This window comes from Culex quinquefasciatus, chromosome 2, assembly GCF_015732765.1.
Source record: "Culex quinquefasciatus strain JHB chromosome 2, VPISU_Cqui_1.0_pri_paternal, whole genome shotgun sequence".
In the NCBI taxonomy this organism is placed as follows: domain Eukaryota; kingdom Metazoa; phylum Arthropoda; class Insecta; order Diptera; family Culicidae; genus Culex; species Culex quinquefasciatus.
In genome coordinates, this window is record NC_051862.1 from 52,787,306 (window position 1) to 52,805,846 (window position 18,541).

The 18,541-nt window shown below is 42.4% G+C and overlaps 1 protein-coding gene across 1 annotated transcript; it reads right to left on the reverse strand.

Moving 5' to 3' along the window:
• Positions 1–5,904: 5,904 nt before the first annotated feature.
• On the reverse strand, positions 5,905–15,230 carry LOC6035686. The gene is made up of 6 exons (XM_038254227.1): positions 15,014–15,230; positions 8,986–9,418; positions 8,843–8,918; positions 6,762–8,791; positions 6,557–6,704; positions 5,905–6,493 (listed from the first exon to the last, which is right to left on the reverse strand). Exons 2-6 carry the CDS (start codon positions 9,364–9,366, stop codon positions 6,396–6,398), a joined length of 2,733 nt encoding a protein of 910 aa, XP_038110155.1. The 5' UTR covers positions 9,367–9,418; positions 15,014–15,230; the 3' UTR covers positions 5,905–6,395.
• Positions 15,231–18,541: the final 3,311 nt, after the last annotated feature.

The following is an 18,541-nucleotide window of genomic DNA, read 5'->3' on the forward strand; positions in this document are numbered from 1 at the left end:
TAATAGTACTTTTCAGAAGTTGTTGCTATTTTCAATAAAGAATAATTCATTATTAAATAGAATGGTTGAGAAAATTCTTAACTGCTTTCATTTTTGATCCATTCTTTTGTTGCTGAGATACACTGCCGCCAAAAGCAAGTCCGTCCCATATGTAATTGCCTCAATTTTGAGGTAATGATGCAGTTTTGTTCGAAATCATGTGAACTATCAGAAAAAACAAATAAACTTTAAGATTTTGTTCCAGATAACCGTAGAAAATTCACTTTTTCGTAAAATTCTAACACGTATACTTATGGGCGGGACAGATTTGACTTGCGTTTTTACATATGGGACGGACTTGATTAGAGCGGCAGTACAGGCCACGAAAAATATTTTAAAAGAGTGTGTTTTGTGTGACAATTAGAAAAAAAATCTTGATCTTTAAATTTTAAAAATCCTAATTTTAATTTTGACAATAACCACTTACAAATCATAAGATATTTTTACCAGCATTTTGTATGTTTTAAATACATAAATGGTAGTTGGCACAATTTACAAATGTAAAACAAATATTCTTAGAAATAAAAAACTAAAAACTCAAAACGGTGCACTTTACTTCAAATTCTTAAATTTGCTTAACGAATGCAAATTATAGGTTTATCATATACATATTTTTAAATTCACCCGTAACTCACTGCACCTTAAATATGGTTTTTAAGTTTGTTGCTTCAAATCAATTTGTTATTTTTTGTCTCCTAAATATTTTGTTTGCGACAAATGTCCGCCATTACGGGGTGTGTCTTCCGGACCACCTGAGACCGCTCGTGGTACTCCCAGGGGTCCATGTACCCCAGGTTGATAACCACTGTTGTAGATCAAACAATTTGCTATATTTAAAAAAAAAACAAATTCGCCTAGTAAAATATCTTAGGATACAACAGAAAAAAACATCCATAGAGCTTTATGACGTTTCGCGTACACACATTAGCGCACCATTTGATTTTGCTGGCCGGACAAAATTTAACCTCAATCTTTTTCGTGTACGTACACGCAATACATGCGCACGTAGAAACCTCTATAGCCAAGAAGCATGAGTCTATAACACAAATTCAAACATAGTTTTCGCGAAGTCTTCATTTAGAATAACAGGAATAATATTCTATTTGAGAAAAGAACATATTATTGAATACATTAAAGAGGCTGGCCACCCTGTTAGAACGGCAGTATAAACATATCTAGACTTGTTTGATTAGGTCAAATAAACATATGAAACACAATAGCTTAAATCTAGGAAAATCAAGAAAAAAGAAAATGAAATCTTCAAGCCGACATTTTGCGATAAACAAATCATGGTTTTCTAGGAAAAAGTTGTCGAAGAAAAAAAAATGGCAAGAACCCAATCAAACCGTTCTCCGCTTGACGGGTTCATTCCGCTTCGAATTCCGCTTCGAAAATTGCTTCGAAATTTTCTAAACGGAATCTCCGATTGGACTCCGTTTAGATTCCGTTTGAGCCATTTTAGTACATTAGCGACACCTGCTGGTGTACGACAGAACCAAGATGACATTTCGCCGCGTTTCGCCGAATCGGTTTTCTTGTTGATTTTTTCCATCAAACGTCAAAGTGTTTGGAAAAAATCAAAAAGCGAAACTTGTTCGATCCTGTTCATTCGCGCCACGTTTTTCCGGGGAAAAAACTTACTGTGGAAATAACTGGTGAGTTACGCTATGTTTCTAAGGATTCGGACCATTGACCCAATAACCAATACCTCCTCTTTCAGATTCCTGGCCGTCATATACGGGCTCGACGGAACCGGCTTCTTTTAAGTCTCTTCCAGTCGTATCTTCTCCATCCACTCGCTCCACTCTGAATCTTGTTCCGGCTGAGCTGGACATTTTGCTAATGCTGAGACAGGCCACCAGAGCCGAAACCTGTGCAACCTTCGTCGGGGTTCTCATTCTGCGGATCACATTCCCGGAGCTGTTGGCGGCACCGAACTCTGCCTTGGTCGACGCCGTTGGCTGGGACGCTTTGGCCGTGATGGCCGATTCAGCCTTGGCCGGACTGGCCTAGAGGCGCAGAAGCACGCGTGCACGAATTTGTTCACAGCACACGTAAGTTTTTTAAAACTTTTTATTTATAATCAAAACCAACTTTGGAATATTTTTAGTACAGGTGGACAATCACGGGGAGTTCCTCGATTTGAACGTTGGCCGATCTCGATGCGCCCGCTGGCAGGTTGTGGCCACTGGAACCAGCCAGCTGCGGAATGTTTGTGGGCATAATGTCTGACCTGGCCTGCTATCTTTGAAAAGTTGCTGTTTGTCCTTCTGTTTAGCCCAACAAAACGCCAGTCGCGGCGTAATTGCTCGTGCCGCCTCCGGAGAGTGACGCCGTCATGTCTAAGAACCCGATGGACGGCAAGCTGGCGGTGCTCTTACCAAACGCGCCTGACAGTGTCGGCGCCAGCAGTGACGCGGCTTACCCGTTCAAAAGCATGGCCCAGGCGCGCATGGTTCAGCGGCGGGAGAACACTCGATGATGTCACAATCCCTTTGTCGTGCCTAACCCTCCGATTGTGTTGGACCGCCAGCACCACCTCCTCCTCCGCCGGCTTACGGGTGAAGAGTGGACCACCTTCGCAGTCGTAACATCTTCCAGCACGGATCGCCGGCATTCGAATGCCTGCCAAGCTTCCTAACCTCGGTGCGACGACGACGAGCCTCTCCTGGACCAAGCGGCCACGCTCCAGTCGACGAAATCATCCGATACGATCGACGGCGGCCAAGACGAAGACGATGGAATCCCGCGCGTCGAGTACGGTCGAATCGTCCTATGCGACTCTCCAAGTCGGCGGACAAGATAAAATAAAATCCACCCGATCGGAACGAAAACCGACAAGTCTGGACTCAGCTATCCAGATTACGCGGACGGCCAGCAGCAAGAAGCAGCAGAACGAATTTCACATCATCTCACTCACTAAAGCCTATGTAGTTTTGCGAAAACAAGATTATTAAAAATGGGGAATTGGGGGCTGGGACTCGTGTTTTATTAATAATTCAAAAGGCGCTAAGTACACATAGAAAACCTGTAATGGTTTTGACTTAAGTACGATAGAATTAATAAAAATCTCAAAGTATAAACAAAATTCCAAAATGTTTTTTTTTTCTGGTTGAATTTTAATTCAACCAAAACAAAAAAGAAAATCACTATATTAAGAACAAGAAGAAGAAGAAGCAGCTGTCAAAACTAACCCGTCCATTCCGTTTCGATTCCGTTTGAATTCCGCTTGAACCGATTTGGGGCGAAAACTCAAACGGAACCGGTTGTTGCGTTTGAAACGGAATGCGGTTTAGAATCTAAAACGAACACTGTTTAGAATTCGAATCGAACTTTTTTCGCTCAAGCGGAATTCTAAACGGAATTCAAACGGAACGCGCTGAGTGGGAAATGTCGCAAAAAAAAGACAGAAAATATTTATCTAAAATAAATACCCAAAAGTGGCTATACCTTGAGAACATTTTATTTAAAAAAAAAAAACTTTTCGATTGCAAATTCGATTTTGATTTAAAAAATATTTGTTTTGTGATATTTGCAAAAAAAAAAACACTATCAAAACAAACAAAAAAGAGGTGGGCAAAACAGCTCTAGGATCTAGGATTTTTGAGAAAAAAATGCTCTTAATTATACGAAATTTGCGTTTATTTCTGCCAAAATTAAACAAACGTTGATATCTCGAGAAACGAATTCTGTTCTACATTCTGATTAAATCGATAAAGGCAATAAATGCTTAAGTTTAATCGGGCAAGAGGATTTGATGTTTTTTTTTTTCAATGTCTCATACTGCCGTTCTACGCATAATTGTCCCATGTTCAAAAAAGTGCAACTGAGAAAAACGCGATTGAAATTTTTCTACCGATTTCTGTGTTTCTACGCATAATTGTCCCGTGGGTTCCTATTCGCCCTATGTGTCCCTAATCACCCTAATCAGTTAGCAGTTTATCACCCTTAATTGTGATTCTGTAGTTATACAACAGATAAACAAGACATAATGGTTAGTAAAACTAATGATTCCGTGTAAGAAAATACTTGGTGGGACAATTATGCGTAGAAGTTCAACGATGGGACAAACAGACTTGGTGTTGTTTTCAATGAGTTTCCGAACAAAGTACCAGATTTGATGTGTTTTTGTTAAAGTACACATCAAACTAAACTTAAAAATGTCATAAAGTCAAAATCGTCCAAAACTGACATGGGACAATTATGCGTAGAACGGCAGCATATGTCTTTATTATATTTTGATAAAATTTTCCAAGTAAAGCAATTTCAAATGCACAAATTTTCTATTCAGGTAATACTTTATCTTACGATCAGGTGTACAATGAAAAGTTTTTTTTTATAATATTGTTTAGCAAATCATTTAGAAGAGCGGCCGTGGCTGACTGGTTACGGTGTTCGCTTTGTAAGCGAATGGTTCTGGGTTCGATGCCCATCTGCTCCCAACGAGAAAGTTAAGAACACAGAAACTTGAATATGAACGAAAAATCAAAGTCGCTCGAGGCGGGGTTCGAACCCCCGTCCTTTGGATTGGTAAGCAAAAATGCTAACCAGTAGGCCATGACGACTTTGGTGAACTTGGACTGGAATTAGGAATACTGTTACAGAGAGCGAGTTGTGGCGCTATAACCACGGCAAATAGTGTCCAGGGCATTCGTGGAAATACAGTGTCCCATACTAGAGGGTCCCGGAGTACCAAACCTTCTTAGCATGGTGCTCCCAACGAATACAACCAAATCTCGGAGCGTATGGTGGTGTGTCCCCACGCTTCTTCCTCCCCTGTCGATTCAGAATTGTGTTGTTGTTAGAACACTCAGTGCTCAAACTCAACCCAATTACGAGTCATCTCTGCGATACGGCTTTACGCAGTAGGCCTGGCCGCTTTAACGCTTGTGATGTTTCAATGCATTGCGATGCAATGGCGCACTACAAATGTTAATAAATGACAAGAAGAGTGCTAGGCGTCATCTAACCTAAGGCACTCTCCAGGATCCCTTCGAAAGATTGGCTGCGCTAGGGTCTGATTAGATTAGATTAGATATTGTTTAGCAAATCATTTACTTTTGAAATTTTAAAGAAAACTAGGAAACTGAAAAATATGAGTTTGAAATCGTTTAAGGTGCGCATCAATGTTATTTAGAGTTTTTAAAAACAAAAATATTTTTTCAAAAAATTAAATTTAAATAAACCCGTTCTTCGGTTTAGTTTTGCATGCTTAACAACCGCACAGAAAAAAAAATCCGGTGAAATTTGGCCGGAAAATGGTCAAATTTTCACTTTTCTGAAAATCTCCATATAAAATCCGGGTTTCGTGCTAACTATTTTGACAGCTGAGAATTCCCGCCTTACCTTATCTAATCTACATACCTTGATTGGCAATGATGTTTTGGTTTCCCGCACGGGTGAAGTAGAAATTGTTGGGAATTTTGCAGCTTATCTTAATTTTTGCCTAATTTCAAAATTTAAACACGAAAATTAAGTTGGAAACTAAAAATAAACTAAAGTACGCTGATTTGATGTAAAATTTTGCTCAAAATCGCGATAAAAGCGATTGGAAGAAGAGAAGCAAACGAACAATGTTGTTCGGTAGCTCATATCAGACCATCACCTGGCCCTGATTTTGACAAATGATTTACCGATCTAAACTTTATCGACCTATAAAGTACCGAATTCGGTAAAAAATCAAAGTGCGTAGTTTCTGATATTTTTAGTTATAATTTTATTTTTATTTTTTTGCAAAGCTTTAAATTTCTCTGAATTTTGAGTTTTTTTTTTAAATATTTGACATGGGAAATTACATAAAATGATTTAAGTAGTTGAAGTTGTGTTTTAGATTTCAAGGATGTCATCACAATCATGTGCCTTCTGTTGATTCTAAATGTAACGTTTATTATTTCTCTACAATCAATTCAATGAATCAAAGGTATGTTTTAAAATAACTGTTTTATTCAAATCTGTCTCATCAAGCTTATCTTTCCTCGATACCATGACTAATTCACTTACGAACGACTAAATGTGTTATTATTTCTGCATCTCCAATTGGAACATAAAGATAGTTTACACCTTAAACAGACGACATCCGAGAGCTTCGAATCTCTCAAATACAGTTGAATTCGCCCCTTTCTTGAGGGGCACTTCTAATTTAAGTAAATTATTTGTACAGGGGATCGTTTAATGTACGAGCGATGTAGGTTGGTCAAACGTTGCATTATTATTACTTTTTTTTAAAGGAAAAGGGTTGAAAAAATGGACACACTAGCAAACTTAAATAGTTAAAAATTAAACTCTCTTAAAATAAATCAAAGTCAAAATCGAGTAATTTGGCGTACGAAATACGCCCACCTCTCACCACACGCGGCTTAGTTTACCAGGTTCAGCGACTGGTACTGCTCCTCGTTTACCTCGGTCATCATGAAGCTGCCGTCCGGCAGCAGGAGAACCACCCGCCGGGTTCCACCTGAAAAAAAAAGAATTCATAAGTTTTATTGAATCAAAACCGCGAATCGTCGATGGATCTTACCAGGCGAGGGCTGGTCGGCTTGCACGACCTCCGCCGTAATCTGTCCGTCCTGGGAGTCCTCGCCGGTTTGGATCGTCAGCTGCTGGTTCGGGTCGACGCCCTCCTGCAGCTTGTACTGCGCCGCTTGCTCCTCTGTGAGTTGTTGACCCTGGAATGAAAAAAGTTTGAATATCTGGCTTTTTGTTGCGAGAGAATTTCGTTTTACCTCCTGCGGGACGGCAATCTGCGCTACGGCTTCCGAAACGGCCGCGTCCAGCGTGAGTACGCCACCGGCACCTTCCTCGCCCTCACCCTCCTGGGACGCCACCAGAACGCACTGCTGCTCGCCGTTTTCGCCCTGTGCGATGAGAATGGTTTGGCCTTCGGCGTTTTTCCCCGCAACCTGGTACAGCGTTCCGTCCTCTCCGGCCACGATGATCGGCGAACCGTCCTCGTTGGTGAGATACTGATGGACCTGGGTGTCCTGGGGTTGCTCCTCCTGTTTTTTGTCCTCTTTGATTTCCGGGCTCGGGACCGGAGTGGGTTCGCCTTCGGCCTGGCCGAGCACCTTGCCCGTGACCGGGCAGAGCGTGAGGGCTCGCGGGGGTGACTGTGGAACCTGGGACGAGATTTGCGCGGGGAATGGATCCGCGATACCGGGTTCTTCTTCTTCCTCCTCGTGGGCGTGTGGCTTCTGCTCGACGGAGGTCGCCGCCGGAGAGATGACCCGTTTGACGACGTTGAGGCCTTGCTTGCGCAGTGCGTTGATCTTGGCCTCGGGGGTGGTGTTTTTGGAGACCGGGGCGCTGCGGATGTTGCGGTTGATGGGTTGCTTGGGCTGGTTCGGTCCGCCGACCTTGGGCGAGAGTGAACTTCGTGGGACGATGTTGGTCGTGACCTTCGGGATTGGGGCGCCTCCGGTTGGGCTCGCGTTGTTGACGACCTTCTGCAGCGGTTGTCGGCCGAGTTGCTGTTGAGCTTGGGATTGCTGGGCCTGCTGGATGGGGATCGTGGTACGGACGACCTGCTTGACCAGCTGTTGCGTTCCGCCAATGTTTTTGCGAACGATTCTCGTCGTTGTCGTGGTGGTTGTGCCGGGTGGAGTTGTACGGTTTACGACCGGTGCGGCAGCCGGTGATGGCTGAGGAGATGGCGTTCCAGCGTTGACCTTGAACACACCCTGCTTGGGGACTTCTCCACGGTTCACGATCTGGATCTTTGCCTCTCCAGCGACGTTCTTGGCGCTTGTGAATCCTGGTTTCTTGACCACGCCACTCTGGGTGCCATCCTTGACGGTCTTCACAATGACCTCCGCGGCATTATCGTCCTCTTTCTTCAACCCACCAACTCCGTTAACGATCTTGACCGGTGACTTGCTGGCGTACGTGACCTTCACGCCCTGCCTCGCCACAATCTGCGCCGCTCCGTTCTCCGCCTTGATCCGCTTGATTCCGTTTACTTCTTCCTCTTCTTCACCGTCGAACTCGCCGCTTTCGCTGTCAAACTTGCGCTTGATGCCGCTTTCCGTCTCGTAGCCAGAACTCCCGCCACCACCGCCGGTCGTGACCCACTGCTTGACCTTGTCCATCGCGTTGATCTTGGAGTTGCGCGCGATTCGACCACCAAGCGGGGAACTCTGCGCCAGCGGAACCATCTGCGTAGTTGGAGCTGCGGCCGCCACCGGCACCGGTGTGGTGGTTTTGGCCAGAGTCACCACCGGAACTACGGTGGCACTTTGGGTTGTGCCTGCTGCCGTACTCGTAACAGTCGTTCCCGCAGCCTTTGCCTTCTCGGCTTGCTGCTGCTGCAGAGTTCGAGCGGCCGCCGCCGCGCGCTGCTCCTTCTGCTTGGCCAGCTGAACCTCAAAGTACTCCAACACGCTCTGGCACGTCTGCAGGTGGATCAACGGCTCCCACGTGTTGGCGTCGTGCGCAAACTTGGTCCACTTGACCAGGTACTCGTGCTCCTTGCGGCGCGGGTTGAACCGTTTTGCCAAGATCTTCTCGACTTCCTCCTCGACGACTTCGCCGCTACCAGGAGTAGTCCGCTTGGCGACGGAGCGCTTACCCGGAGGTTTGGCCACCGGTTCGGGCTTCTTGACCGCGCTCGTCGTCGTTACGGGGACCTTCTTCACCTCCGGCTCCGACTTCGTCGCTGTCGTTGTGGTCACGCTTGCAGGTGGCTTGTAGTCCGGCTTGCGATTCGCCAGGAAGCGATTGGCGGCCGTCGGAGACGTTACCGGACTTGGCGTTGCTTCTGAAAACAAAGGTTAGCGTCTTTCCTCACGTCAAAAAATCATAAACTTACTCTTCTCTTCCGGTCCACTCTCAATGATAGTTTTGGTAATCTTAACTGGCATCTCCTGCAAGCTGCCTTGTCCCATCTGAAACCAAAAAAAAGAAATCCTCAAAAAATGCCACCAACTTCAAACCTTCTCCCCACCAACTCACCCTAGCAAACGACTGAATCGTCCGGCCGGCCACGATCCACGTCTCGCGCACCGACTCCTCCAGCTTCACCCACGTCTGGTACAGCTTCCACGAGTTGACATTGCCCTCGGCCGCGGCGACCGCAGCCCCGTCGGTCGGATTCAGCTGGGCCGACTTCCACAGCAGAAACGCCCACACCTTGCTCTTGGTCTCGCGGCAATCCTTCAGCGTCGATTCCTTGCGGCACTCCGTCTCCTTGTGCTCGCGGAACAGTTCGATAAAGTGGAACACGTTGTGGCACCGGCCACACACCAGCACGTCGCTCTGGGTCATCTCGGCTTGCGCCTTCCGGATCAGGTCCGGGTGCTTACCGATGTCGGCCGGGTCGATCTCCTTGCCCATTTGGGGAAAGTGTTACAGGAATCGGTATGAAGCAAAGCGTGCGGGAGATGATCTGTGTGAAGGAAGTTGAAAATTGGAAATAATAAACCATTTTTTTTTTAAAAAGGTGCAAAATGACGAATAACGAATGAAGAATTCAAATCTAAAGACCCCAGTTACTAAAGCCACCGCTAGGTGACGCATGTCAGCAGAGCTCCTCTCGCTTTGGCAGTCGACTGTCAACTAAACCAAAAATGAGGAAGTCCCTTGCTTAAATAAGGAAGCCTAGTTCCCCAAACCACCACATGGTAGCGCATGCGAGCAGAGCTGACCTCATCTCGCTTTGGCAGCTGACCCCCTTTCATTGCTCTTAAACTTACTTTTTAGTACAAATAAAGATTTTCTCAAAACCTTCACATTTATTTTTTATTTTTGATATATTTTAAGGGACAAACCCCAGCTCCGTGGCTTAATTATTGCGGCTTCTGTCTCTTAAGCAGGAGGTTCAGGGATCAAATCCCGGAACTTAGGACTTAAGGAATGAACATTGAATCTAAACAAAAAAATATTAAAAATTAAAAGAACTACTTGGGATTACCACTCTAACCAGTCGACTATCTGAAGGTTATGCAACATGATGTCTCATATTAGGGGAATTATACCCATTTTAATCACACTAAGCCGTTCGACCAATTCTCATCACATTTGCCGTTTTCCGCTATTAAATCAACATTTTCAGATGTATCAACAATGAAGAGTTGCTTGCTCACTTTTATTTGAGCTATTTATTGCTTTGAAACAATCAAAAACACTTTATTTAAGCTGTAATTCATGACCAAAGTGCTGATAGGCCGATAATAGAAATAGGCTGAGAAAGGGTATAGTTCCCCTATATACGCTCTGATCCCTGATTTTCCCGAAGGGATTAGAATTCTTAAAATAGTTCAAGGATCCGTCTGGCGCTTGCTTCTATGTTAAGGCGGGGCCAGATAATGCCCAATAACCTCGGAATTGGGCCGCTAGAATCTCTACCATTCTGAAATGGGTCGTTGGAAGCAGCGCGAGGGCTATCACCACCTAAGACATCCATAAAGTACGCCACGCTAACATAAGCAAAAAAATGATTATGTTTTTAACATCATTTTTATTCGCACTTCTTTATAGCTCAAAAGTTGAAGGGGTTTGTCTCTTGAAACACATCAGAAAATTTCAAAAATAGCATAAAACGAATTTTGGCGAAATATTTTTTTTTGCAGACAAGTTAATTTTTCGGCAAATTTATTTTTCCGTGTACAATCCAGACTCGATTATCCCAAGTTTCGATTATTCGAAGGTTTGGACAGACTACTGATAATCGAATCATGACAAAAAAAATCGTATTTTTTAATTTTCTTGCTTTTAACATCAAATTCGAGTTCTGCGACCCCACTTTAGTCAAATTAGAATATTTGATTGCCTTTTAAAATAAAAATTGGATTTTTGCCTTCCTCACCTCACTGAGGCAAGGCTATAAAATCACTCGAAAAATGAACTTCTTAAATACGACTCCTAGATATACCTTCACGTATACCTATCGACTCAGAATCAAATTCTGAACAAATGTCTGTGGGGATGTGTGTAGACATGATTTTTTTTCCACACGATTATCTCAGAACTTGCTGAACCGATTTTAGCCAGGTCAGCTTCATTCGATTCGTTTTGGGGTCCCATAAGATCCTGTTAAAATTTATTCTGTTTAGTAAAGTATTTAAAATGTTATGCTAAGAAAAAGATATTTGTATCTACAAAAACGTAACTTAATCCACCCTAGGGTGATTGGTGCCTTCCTCACATTTAAAGGGTGCTATCCAAAATAGACACAAAAGGGCGATGTTTTTCAGTGTTTTATCAATTTGACTCATTATTCATACCACTAGATTGGATAATCTTCATATTGCAGGGCACTTATATGCTTACGCCTTATGATAGGGTAGCCAGATCCCCAATCCAATTTGAGCTTGTTGAAAAGGTCTTTTGATTACCTATCCAACGATATGTCGCATGAGAGATCCGGACAACGGTTTCATCAACATATCTGAGATCCATAAATGACACTTAAGTGCTTATAACTTTTGATAATGTTGTCAGATCTTCAATGTCTTGGACGCGTTGGAAAGGTCTTTCAAATACCTTTCTGAAAATGTATAGCATGACAGATTTTCTTACAAAAACCACCCTTTTTACAATCTTCCGAACTTTAGTCAACATTGTTTTTTTAGCATAACTTTTGAAGTACTTAACTAAACTGCATGATTTTCAATAGCGACTTATGGGACCCCAAGACGGATCGAATGAGGCCAAAACGGACAAAATCGGTTCAGCCAGTCTCGAGATAATCGAGTGACCATTTTTTGATCAACATCCTACCACACACACAGACATTTGCTCAGAATTTGATTATGAGTCGATAGGTATACATGAAGGTGGGTCTAGGAGGTCTAATTGAGAAGTTCATTTTTCGAGTGATTTTATAGCCTTTCCTCAGTAAGGTGAGGAAGGCAAAAAGGGTGATTTTTTGCATAACCTCAAAAGGCCGGGTCTTTTTGTTTACGTGCGTGAGTCGCGAGGTATGGGTAAGGACTGCACTGAAAAAATGATACACGGTAAAAAAAATTGGTGATTTTTTATTTAACTTTTTGTCACTAAAATTTTATTAGCAAAAAAACACTATTTTTATTTTTTTTTATTTTTTGATATGTTTTAGGGGACATAAAATGCCAACTTTTCAGAAATTTCCAGGTTGTCCAAAAAATCTTTGACCGAGTTATGAATTTTCGAATCAACACTAATTTTTCAAAAAAAATCGAAATATTGGTCGCAAAATTTTTTCAACTTCAACTTTTTCGATGTAAAATCAAATTTGCTATCAAAAAGTACTTTAGTGAAATTTTCATAAGGTGCACCGTTTTCAAGATATAGCCATATTTAGGAAAAAAAAAATAAAAATAGTCGCAGTTTTCCATTTTTTTTAAATTAGTGCACATGTTTGCCCACGTTTGAAAACAAAATTTTTGAAAAGCTGAGAAAATTCTCTATATTTTGCTTTTTTGAACTTTGTTGATATGACCCTTAGTTGCTGAGATATTGCCATGCAAGTGTTTTAAAAAAGGAAAATTGATGTTTTCCAAGTCTCACCCAAACAACCCACCATTTTCTAACGTCGTCTCAGCAACTAATGGTCCGATTTTCAATGTTAAAATATGAAACATTCGTGAAATTTTCCGATCATTTCGAAAAAAATACTTATAAATTTTCAAATCAAGACTAACATTTCAAATGGGCCAAACATTCAGCCTTTTTAAACCTTTGCATTGCAATATCGCAGCAACTATAGGTCGTATCTACAAAGTTCAAAAAGCAAAATAAAGAGAATTTTCTCAGCTTTTCAAAAAATATTGTTTTCAAAAGTACGCAAACATGTGAGCTAATTTAAAAAAAAAATGGAAAACTGCGACTATTTAAAAAAAATCCTAAATATGGCTATATCTTGAAAAGGTGCTTTTTATGAAAATTTCACTACAGTACTTTTTGATTGCAAATTTGATTTTACAGCGAAAATGAAGTTGAAAAATTTTTGCGACCGATATTTCGATTTTTTGAAAAAAATAATGTTGATTCGAAAATTTATAACTCGGTCAAAGATTTTTTGCACAACCTGGAAATTTCTGAAAAGTTGGCATTTGATGTCTACTAAAACATATCAAAAAATAAAAAAAATAAAAATGGTGTTATTTGCAAATCAAGTTTTAGTGACAAGAAGTTAAATAAAAAATCACCAATTTTTTTATACCGTGTATCATTTTTTTTCAGTGCAGTCCTTATCCACACCTACAACGTGTCCGAAGACACCAAATCGATCAAAAAATTCCTTCAAAAGATACAGATTTTTGAATTTTCACATATCATTTTTGTATGGACAGCTGCCAAATTTGTATGGAAAATTATATGGACAAACTAATGATGCAAAATGGCTTCTTTGGGCATACCGAAGGCACCAAAACAGTTTCAGCCGGATTAAAAAATACTAAAATTAAAATTAAAAAAAAAAGATCGATTTCGTAGAGTACTGCTCAGCTATAAAAACATTGTTTGGTAAAAACTTTCACAAGAAAAAACTTTTTTGAATTAAACAATCGTGCTTGCCATTTCATTAGGGCACATAACTTTTTTAACCAAGAGTGTGTCCCTTTCACACCTTATGTAAACTGTCATTTGAGTGAAATGGATACACTATTGTTTACAAAAGTGATGTGCCCTTTTGAAATGTTAGGCTCCAAATGTCGTTTTTCTAGTTTACATTATTTTCAAAGTTGCAACCAAAAACATTGTTAAAAATTAAAAAAAAAAAAAGATAATTTTCTCAGCCATCTATTTAAAGTTTAAATATGGAAGAGTATGGAAAATATTTTGAAGATTCACCGAAAAAAAATCGCTAACATTAGTTGCATAAAGCTAGAGAACTGCTCAACCTAATTATGTTGTTTTTAACTCACTTTTGCTTATTTTTATTCTTAAAATAATAAATATCAAAAACATATATTAATCTTTTTTCATTATTGTACAAATTACCCATTACATAAACTTTTTGAACCTTGAATTGGTCCTAAAATAAAGCATAAATTTGTAATTTTATCGTTCACAACAATAAAGCTTATTTTTCTGTGTACAATGGCCCTTTGAACGACTGCAAAGGATTTAAACAAGATTTTAAATTCAATTTTTAAAAATTGACTTTGCGGCCCTTCTTGACGGAAAAGTTCCTACTTGACAGCTCGTTCCAAGGGGACCATAGTTGATCCATCGAAAAAATGTTATCTTGTCAATAATTTTGTATGCATTAAAATGAAAAAAAGTGATCAGAAATGGTTTTTTTACCGTTGTACATAAAAATTTACATAGGGCTTTAGCAACCAATTGGTTTAAAAATAATCATGTTTGAGTCTATAAAACTAAACTATTTTTGATCTTTTTTTATTTCCATGCTAATAGTTTATATAAATAACATTTTTGGTTCGACGAATCAATAATTTTTTTTTAACTGTTAAGCACTAACGTGCACAACATGGGCAACTGCCCCATCATCCACAGAAATTTGTTCTAAATTTAGTCAGGTGGTGTCCACAAATGACGTATTTTTCAAAACGTCCTTATTAAAGCATCACCTTCCTAAAAGAGCTGGGCACGCTAGTGCTGTTTAGTTCCATTTCCCACCACCAGATGCCAGTGATTCATTTATGACATCACGAGTGTATAATTCAAGTGTTTAATTGTCTATGATAAATAATCATCTTATAAATTTTCAATAATAAGTTATTTAATTATTTTCACAGTAAATTAAATCTTCATTGATAGCAATTTCAATGTATGCATCCCAAGCCAACCTCCATGACTACTCCCGCCAAAAATCTTATCAATATCCGAAAATCATCCGACCTCCCCTCTCGCTCAATCACCGACAACGGAACCAAATGTGGGTCATCCCCGACCAACTCTCTCATCTGCATCTCCGTCCCGAGACTTCTCCCCACCCATTAAAGGGGATCCTCGGCAAACGAAGCCACATACTGCTGGTCGCCGCAGCAAAACTCCCAAGCCCAACAAAAATGCCAACAAATTCGCGTTCACTTACCGCAAAATTTCAACTCGCCTTTACCGCCGGGAATCTACTCCAGCGGACAATCCCTCACCACACCTCGATGCTCACTGGACGCGGGACACTGGCGCGCACACTTTCCGGCCGGTCCGGTGCGGTTAACCTCCGGTTTTTACGGAATTTCTCACGATAATGGCCCGAACAGAGTCTTTGGTCGGTCGCTTGTTGGTGCGTTCGCTAATTTTGTACCACTCGCAGGAGGAGGTGCGCTCGGTACAGTCGAGGCCCGGTCGCCGCCGAGGAAAATGGCTGCGGCAGACCCAGGTGGCGGAGTTTGGCTGCGGGAAGAAGCGGTGCGCGCGATTTGAAGTGACCGTTGGCTCTAAACATAGATTATTAATTACCTAGATGTCTCACTTCGTGATTTTTCCATACATCCAGTTGGCGACACCCCTTTAGCGCTCCGAGCGCCACCACAGTCGAGTTACAGGTACTAAATTGTTTGGAAAAATCTAAGCATCCTGTGCACTTGCTTTGTTGAAAGTTTGTTTTGTTTTTGACAAAGTGTCAGCGGTTTTTTCGCCTTAGAACAATCTGTTTTTGTAATTAAACCTTTTCAATCCCGAAACGTGGAATATCTCGCCTCTCTAAGCATACGACGATCTTAACGACAATTCCTAGCAGTAAGATTCCGAGCAGCGAATCAAAACACAATTAAGATGATCGCGGACAGTGCTCGCTCGATTGCGAACTCGCTTTGGACTGTGCTACTCCAATATCTCGTTTGGTGGCACCGACGGTGACCAAGCTGAAAAACAAACCACCCTACGTGAAAACGTTTGTTTGGTGAGGGTAGTTTACAAACAGCATTATGTGCTTATAATGTGAGGAAGATACATTTTAATTTCTTTCAGATAAAAAATGACAAAAACTTCAGCAAGGTCATTACTTGAAGCTGACACATCAAGAAAACAATCAGCTTTGATATTGTGAATCGGAATGAGAGGATCGGAATGAATACACAACAAGGCTGACCAGTTGAAGCTCAGAAATTATACAGAGCCTCAAATGGAAAATATGAACAGCTTGATTTTATAATTAATCTTTTTATTATAAACGCTGTTATATCAAAATAATAAGATTTGTAAGAGAAATTGTTTAATATTGGCTCTGCTGCATAACGTGGTTCTTGACGCGTAATGCCTTGACAAAGACTGCCGTAGAGAACTATTGTTGGAGGATGACCGCTTGTTCGTTATCGTTAAATGAGCAGATCCTTTTTTTAACACTTTGGTACGTTCCATTTCCGTAAACCGCACTTCTTGCTAGCGTTTAAAGTTGATGACGTATTCCCGCGTGCCTGCAGTCAGTAATTATATGCTTCTTGGGCTTTGTGCCTGAGGAACCGGTCCAGAAGTGGAGCTAGGATTTCGGTTGGGGGGAGGGAGGAGAATATAATTTCACCATTGTTGATGAGGATCCGTTCAGCCGAGCGAAATCGCAGACGCTCCCGACTAATAAGCCAAAATAACTCAAAATAATTGTGTGCGTGTAAACTTAATTGCCATTTTTTATTCGAGTAGTTTACATATTATGGTTTCTCCTGCGAAACTGTTATCCCTACTTCCTTATTCTAATGAACAGATAGGCCCATCCTTTCGCTACCCAGACCACACTCGCTTCTGCTACCTTGCCGCATGCTCACATCTTGTCTTCGGGTACCGCGTTCCTAGGCCCTCGCACCGTTCACCCAGCGTTCGCGCACTGCGTTTTCACGACTTCGCGACGCATACTCCAACCGCCTCACGCTAGCGCACTGCTTTTCCGGCTTTTCCACGCCAAGCGTCGCGCGCACGGTCCTATGTGCGTTCGTGAAGAGCGCAATGCCGCTTTGATCGACCAACCTGCACGAGGATCGAGTTGTGCTTCGTCGACCGCTTCTGCGCACCAAAAATGGTATACAAGTCGCCCCCGTTCCGTGTGGGGGCGTTCTTTTTGGATTCCATCTCTTCAGTAGAAGTCCATGCATCTCGTCCTATACGTGCGTGACATTTCAGATTGCAACTGTTCTTCGACGTGCGTAGTCACCTGGGCTTCCGTTCTCGTTCCAAAGCTTGCCCACTTACACCGAACGCGCTGACTGCAATGCACGTCCAACTCCGCTGGCGGTGTTCGGTTATGCCCGTAGCGTCGCAATAGACTGATTCCCAGTCTAGTGTTCTTGTCCGTCACGTGGTGCTCTTGGTCCAAGACTCTGCTGGTGAGCTCGCCGGGAAGGACTTGAGCCTGGCTACGGCACTGAACCGGGCATTACCAAATTACCCTTGTTGGAGGTAAGCACACCGTTGAGAACAAGGCAACGGATTTTGGTAAACCGCTTTAAAGTATGTCTTGGAAAAAATTAAAGAAGGCGGCAGTGGTTTCTCGAGCCTGAAAATGTGAGACGGATTATAAGCTGCTATAAGTTTTGAACGTCCTCGGAACTTTTGACGAAGAACTTCGTCTTAGGGCTCTATACAGGGTAGCAATCCAAAATTTCGCGAAGCGAAATGAAACCGAAAAATGAAACGCCTTCCCCAAGCAGAGGGGAAAATCACAGAAGCAGCGCGGCCGACGGTTTTGATATAAATATAAACGCCACCCCCTCCACAGCATTAGTTTAGTCGGTGGTCTACCACCGAAGCGAGAGGAGCTCAGCTCTTCTCGCGAGCGCCAGCCTTCTCTCTTCCCTACAAAACCACGGGAAATTTGAAGGCTGGCTTCAGTCGGTGGTCTACCACCGAAGCGAGAGGAGCTCAGCTCCTCTCGCAAGCGCCACTAGGTGGCGTCTTCAGGAACTAGCCTTCCCGCTTCCCTACAAAACCATGGGAAATCGGAAGGCTGGCTTCAGTCGGTGGTCTACCACCGAAGCGAGAGGAGCTCAGCTCCTCTCGCAAGCGCAACAGTAGTGGCCACCACCTGGAGGCCCCGGGAATGTTCCGATAAGGGGACATTTGCGGAACCATAAGTGTGGGGGCAATATTGGTATCAAACTTTAGGGATTTTGATACTGGACATGAAATTTGACATTTTGGCAGTAATGGCCGCAACCTAGAGTGGCCGGAGGCCCCGGGGATATTCCGATAAGGGGACATTTGCCGAACCATAAGAGTTGGGGCAATATGGGTATCAAAATTAAGGGATTTTGATACTGGACATGAAATATGACATTTTGGCAGTAGTGTCCACCACCTGGAGTGGCCGGAGGCCCCGGGGGTGTTCCGATAGGGGGACATTTGCGGAACCATAAGAGTTGGGGGAATATGGGTATCAAACTTTAGGGATTTTGATACTGGACAAGAAATTTGACATTTTGGCAGTAATGGCCGCAACCTAGAGTGGCCGGAGGCCCCTGGGATGTTCCGATAAGGGGACATTTGCCGAACCGTAAGAGTTGGGGCAATATGGGTATCAAACTTAAAGGATTTTGATACTGGACATGAAATATGACATTTTGGCAGTAGTGGCCGGAGGCCCCGGGAATGTTCCGATAAGGAGACATTTGGGGAACCATAAGAGTTGGGG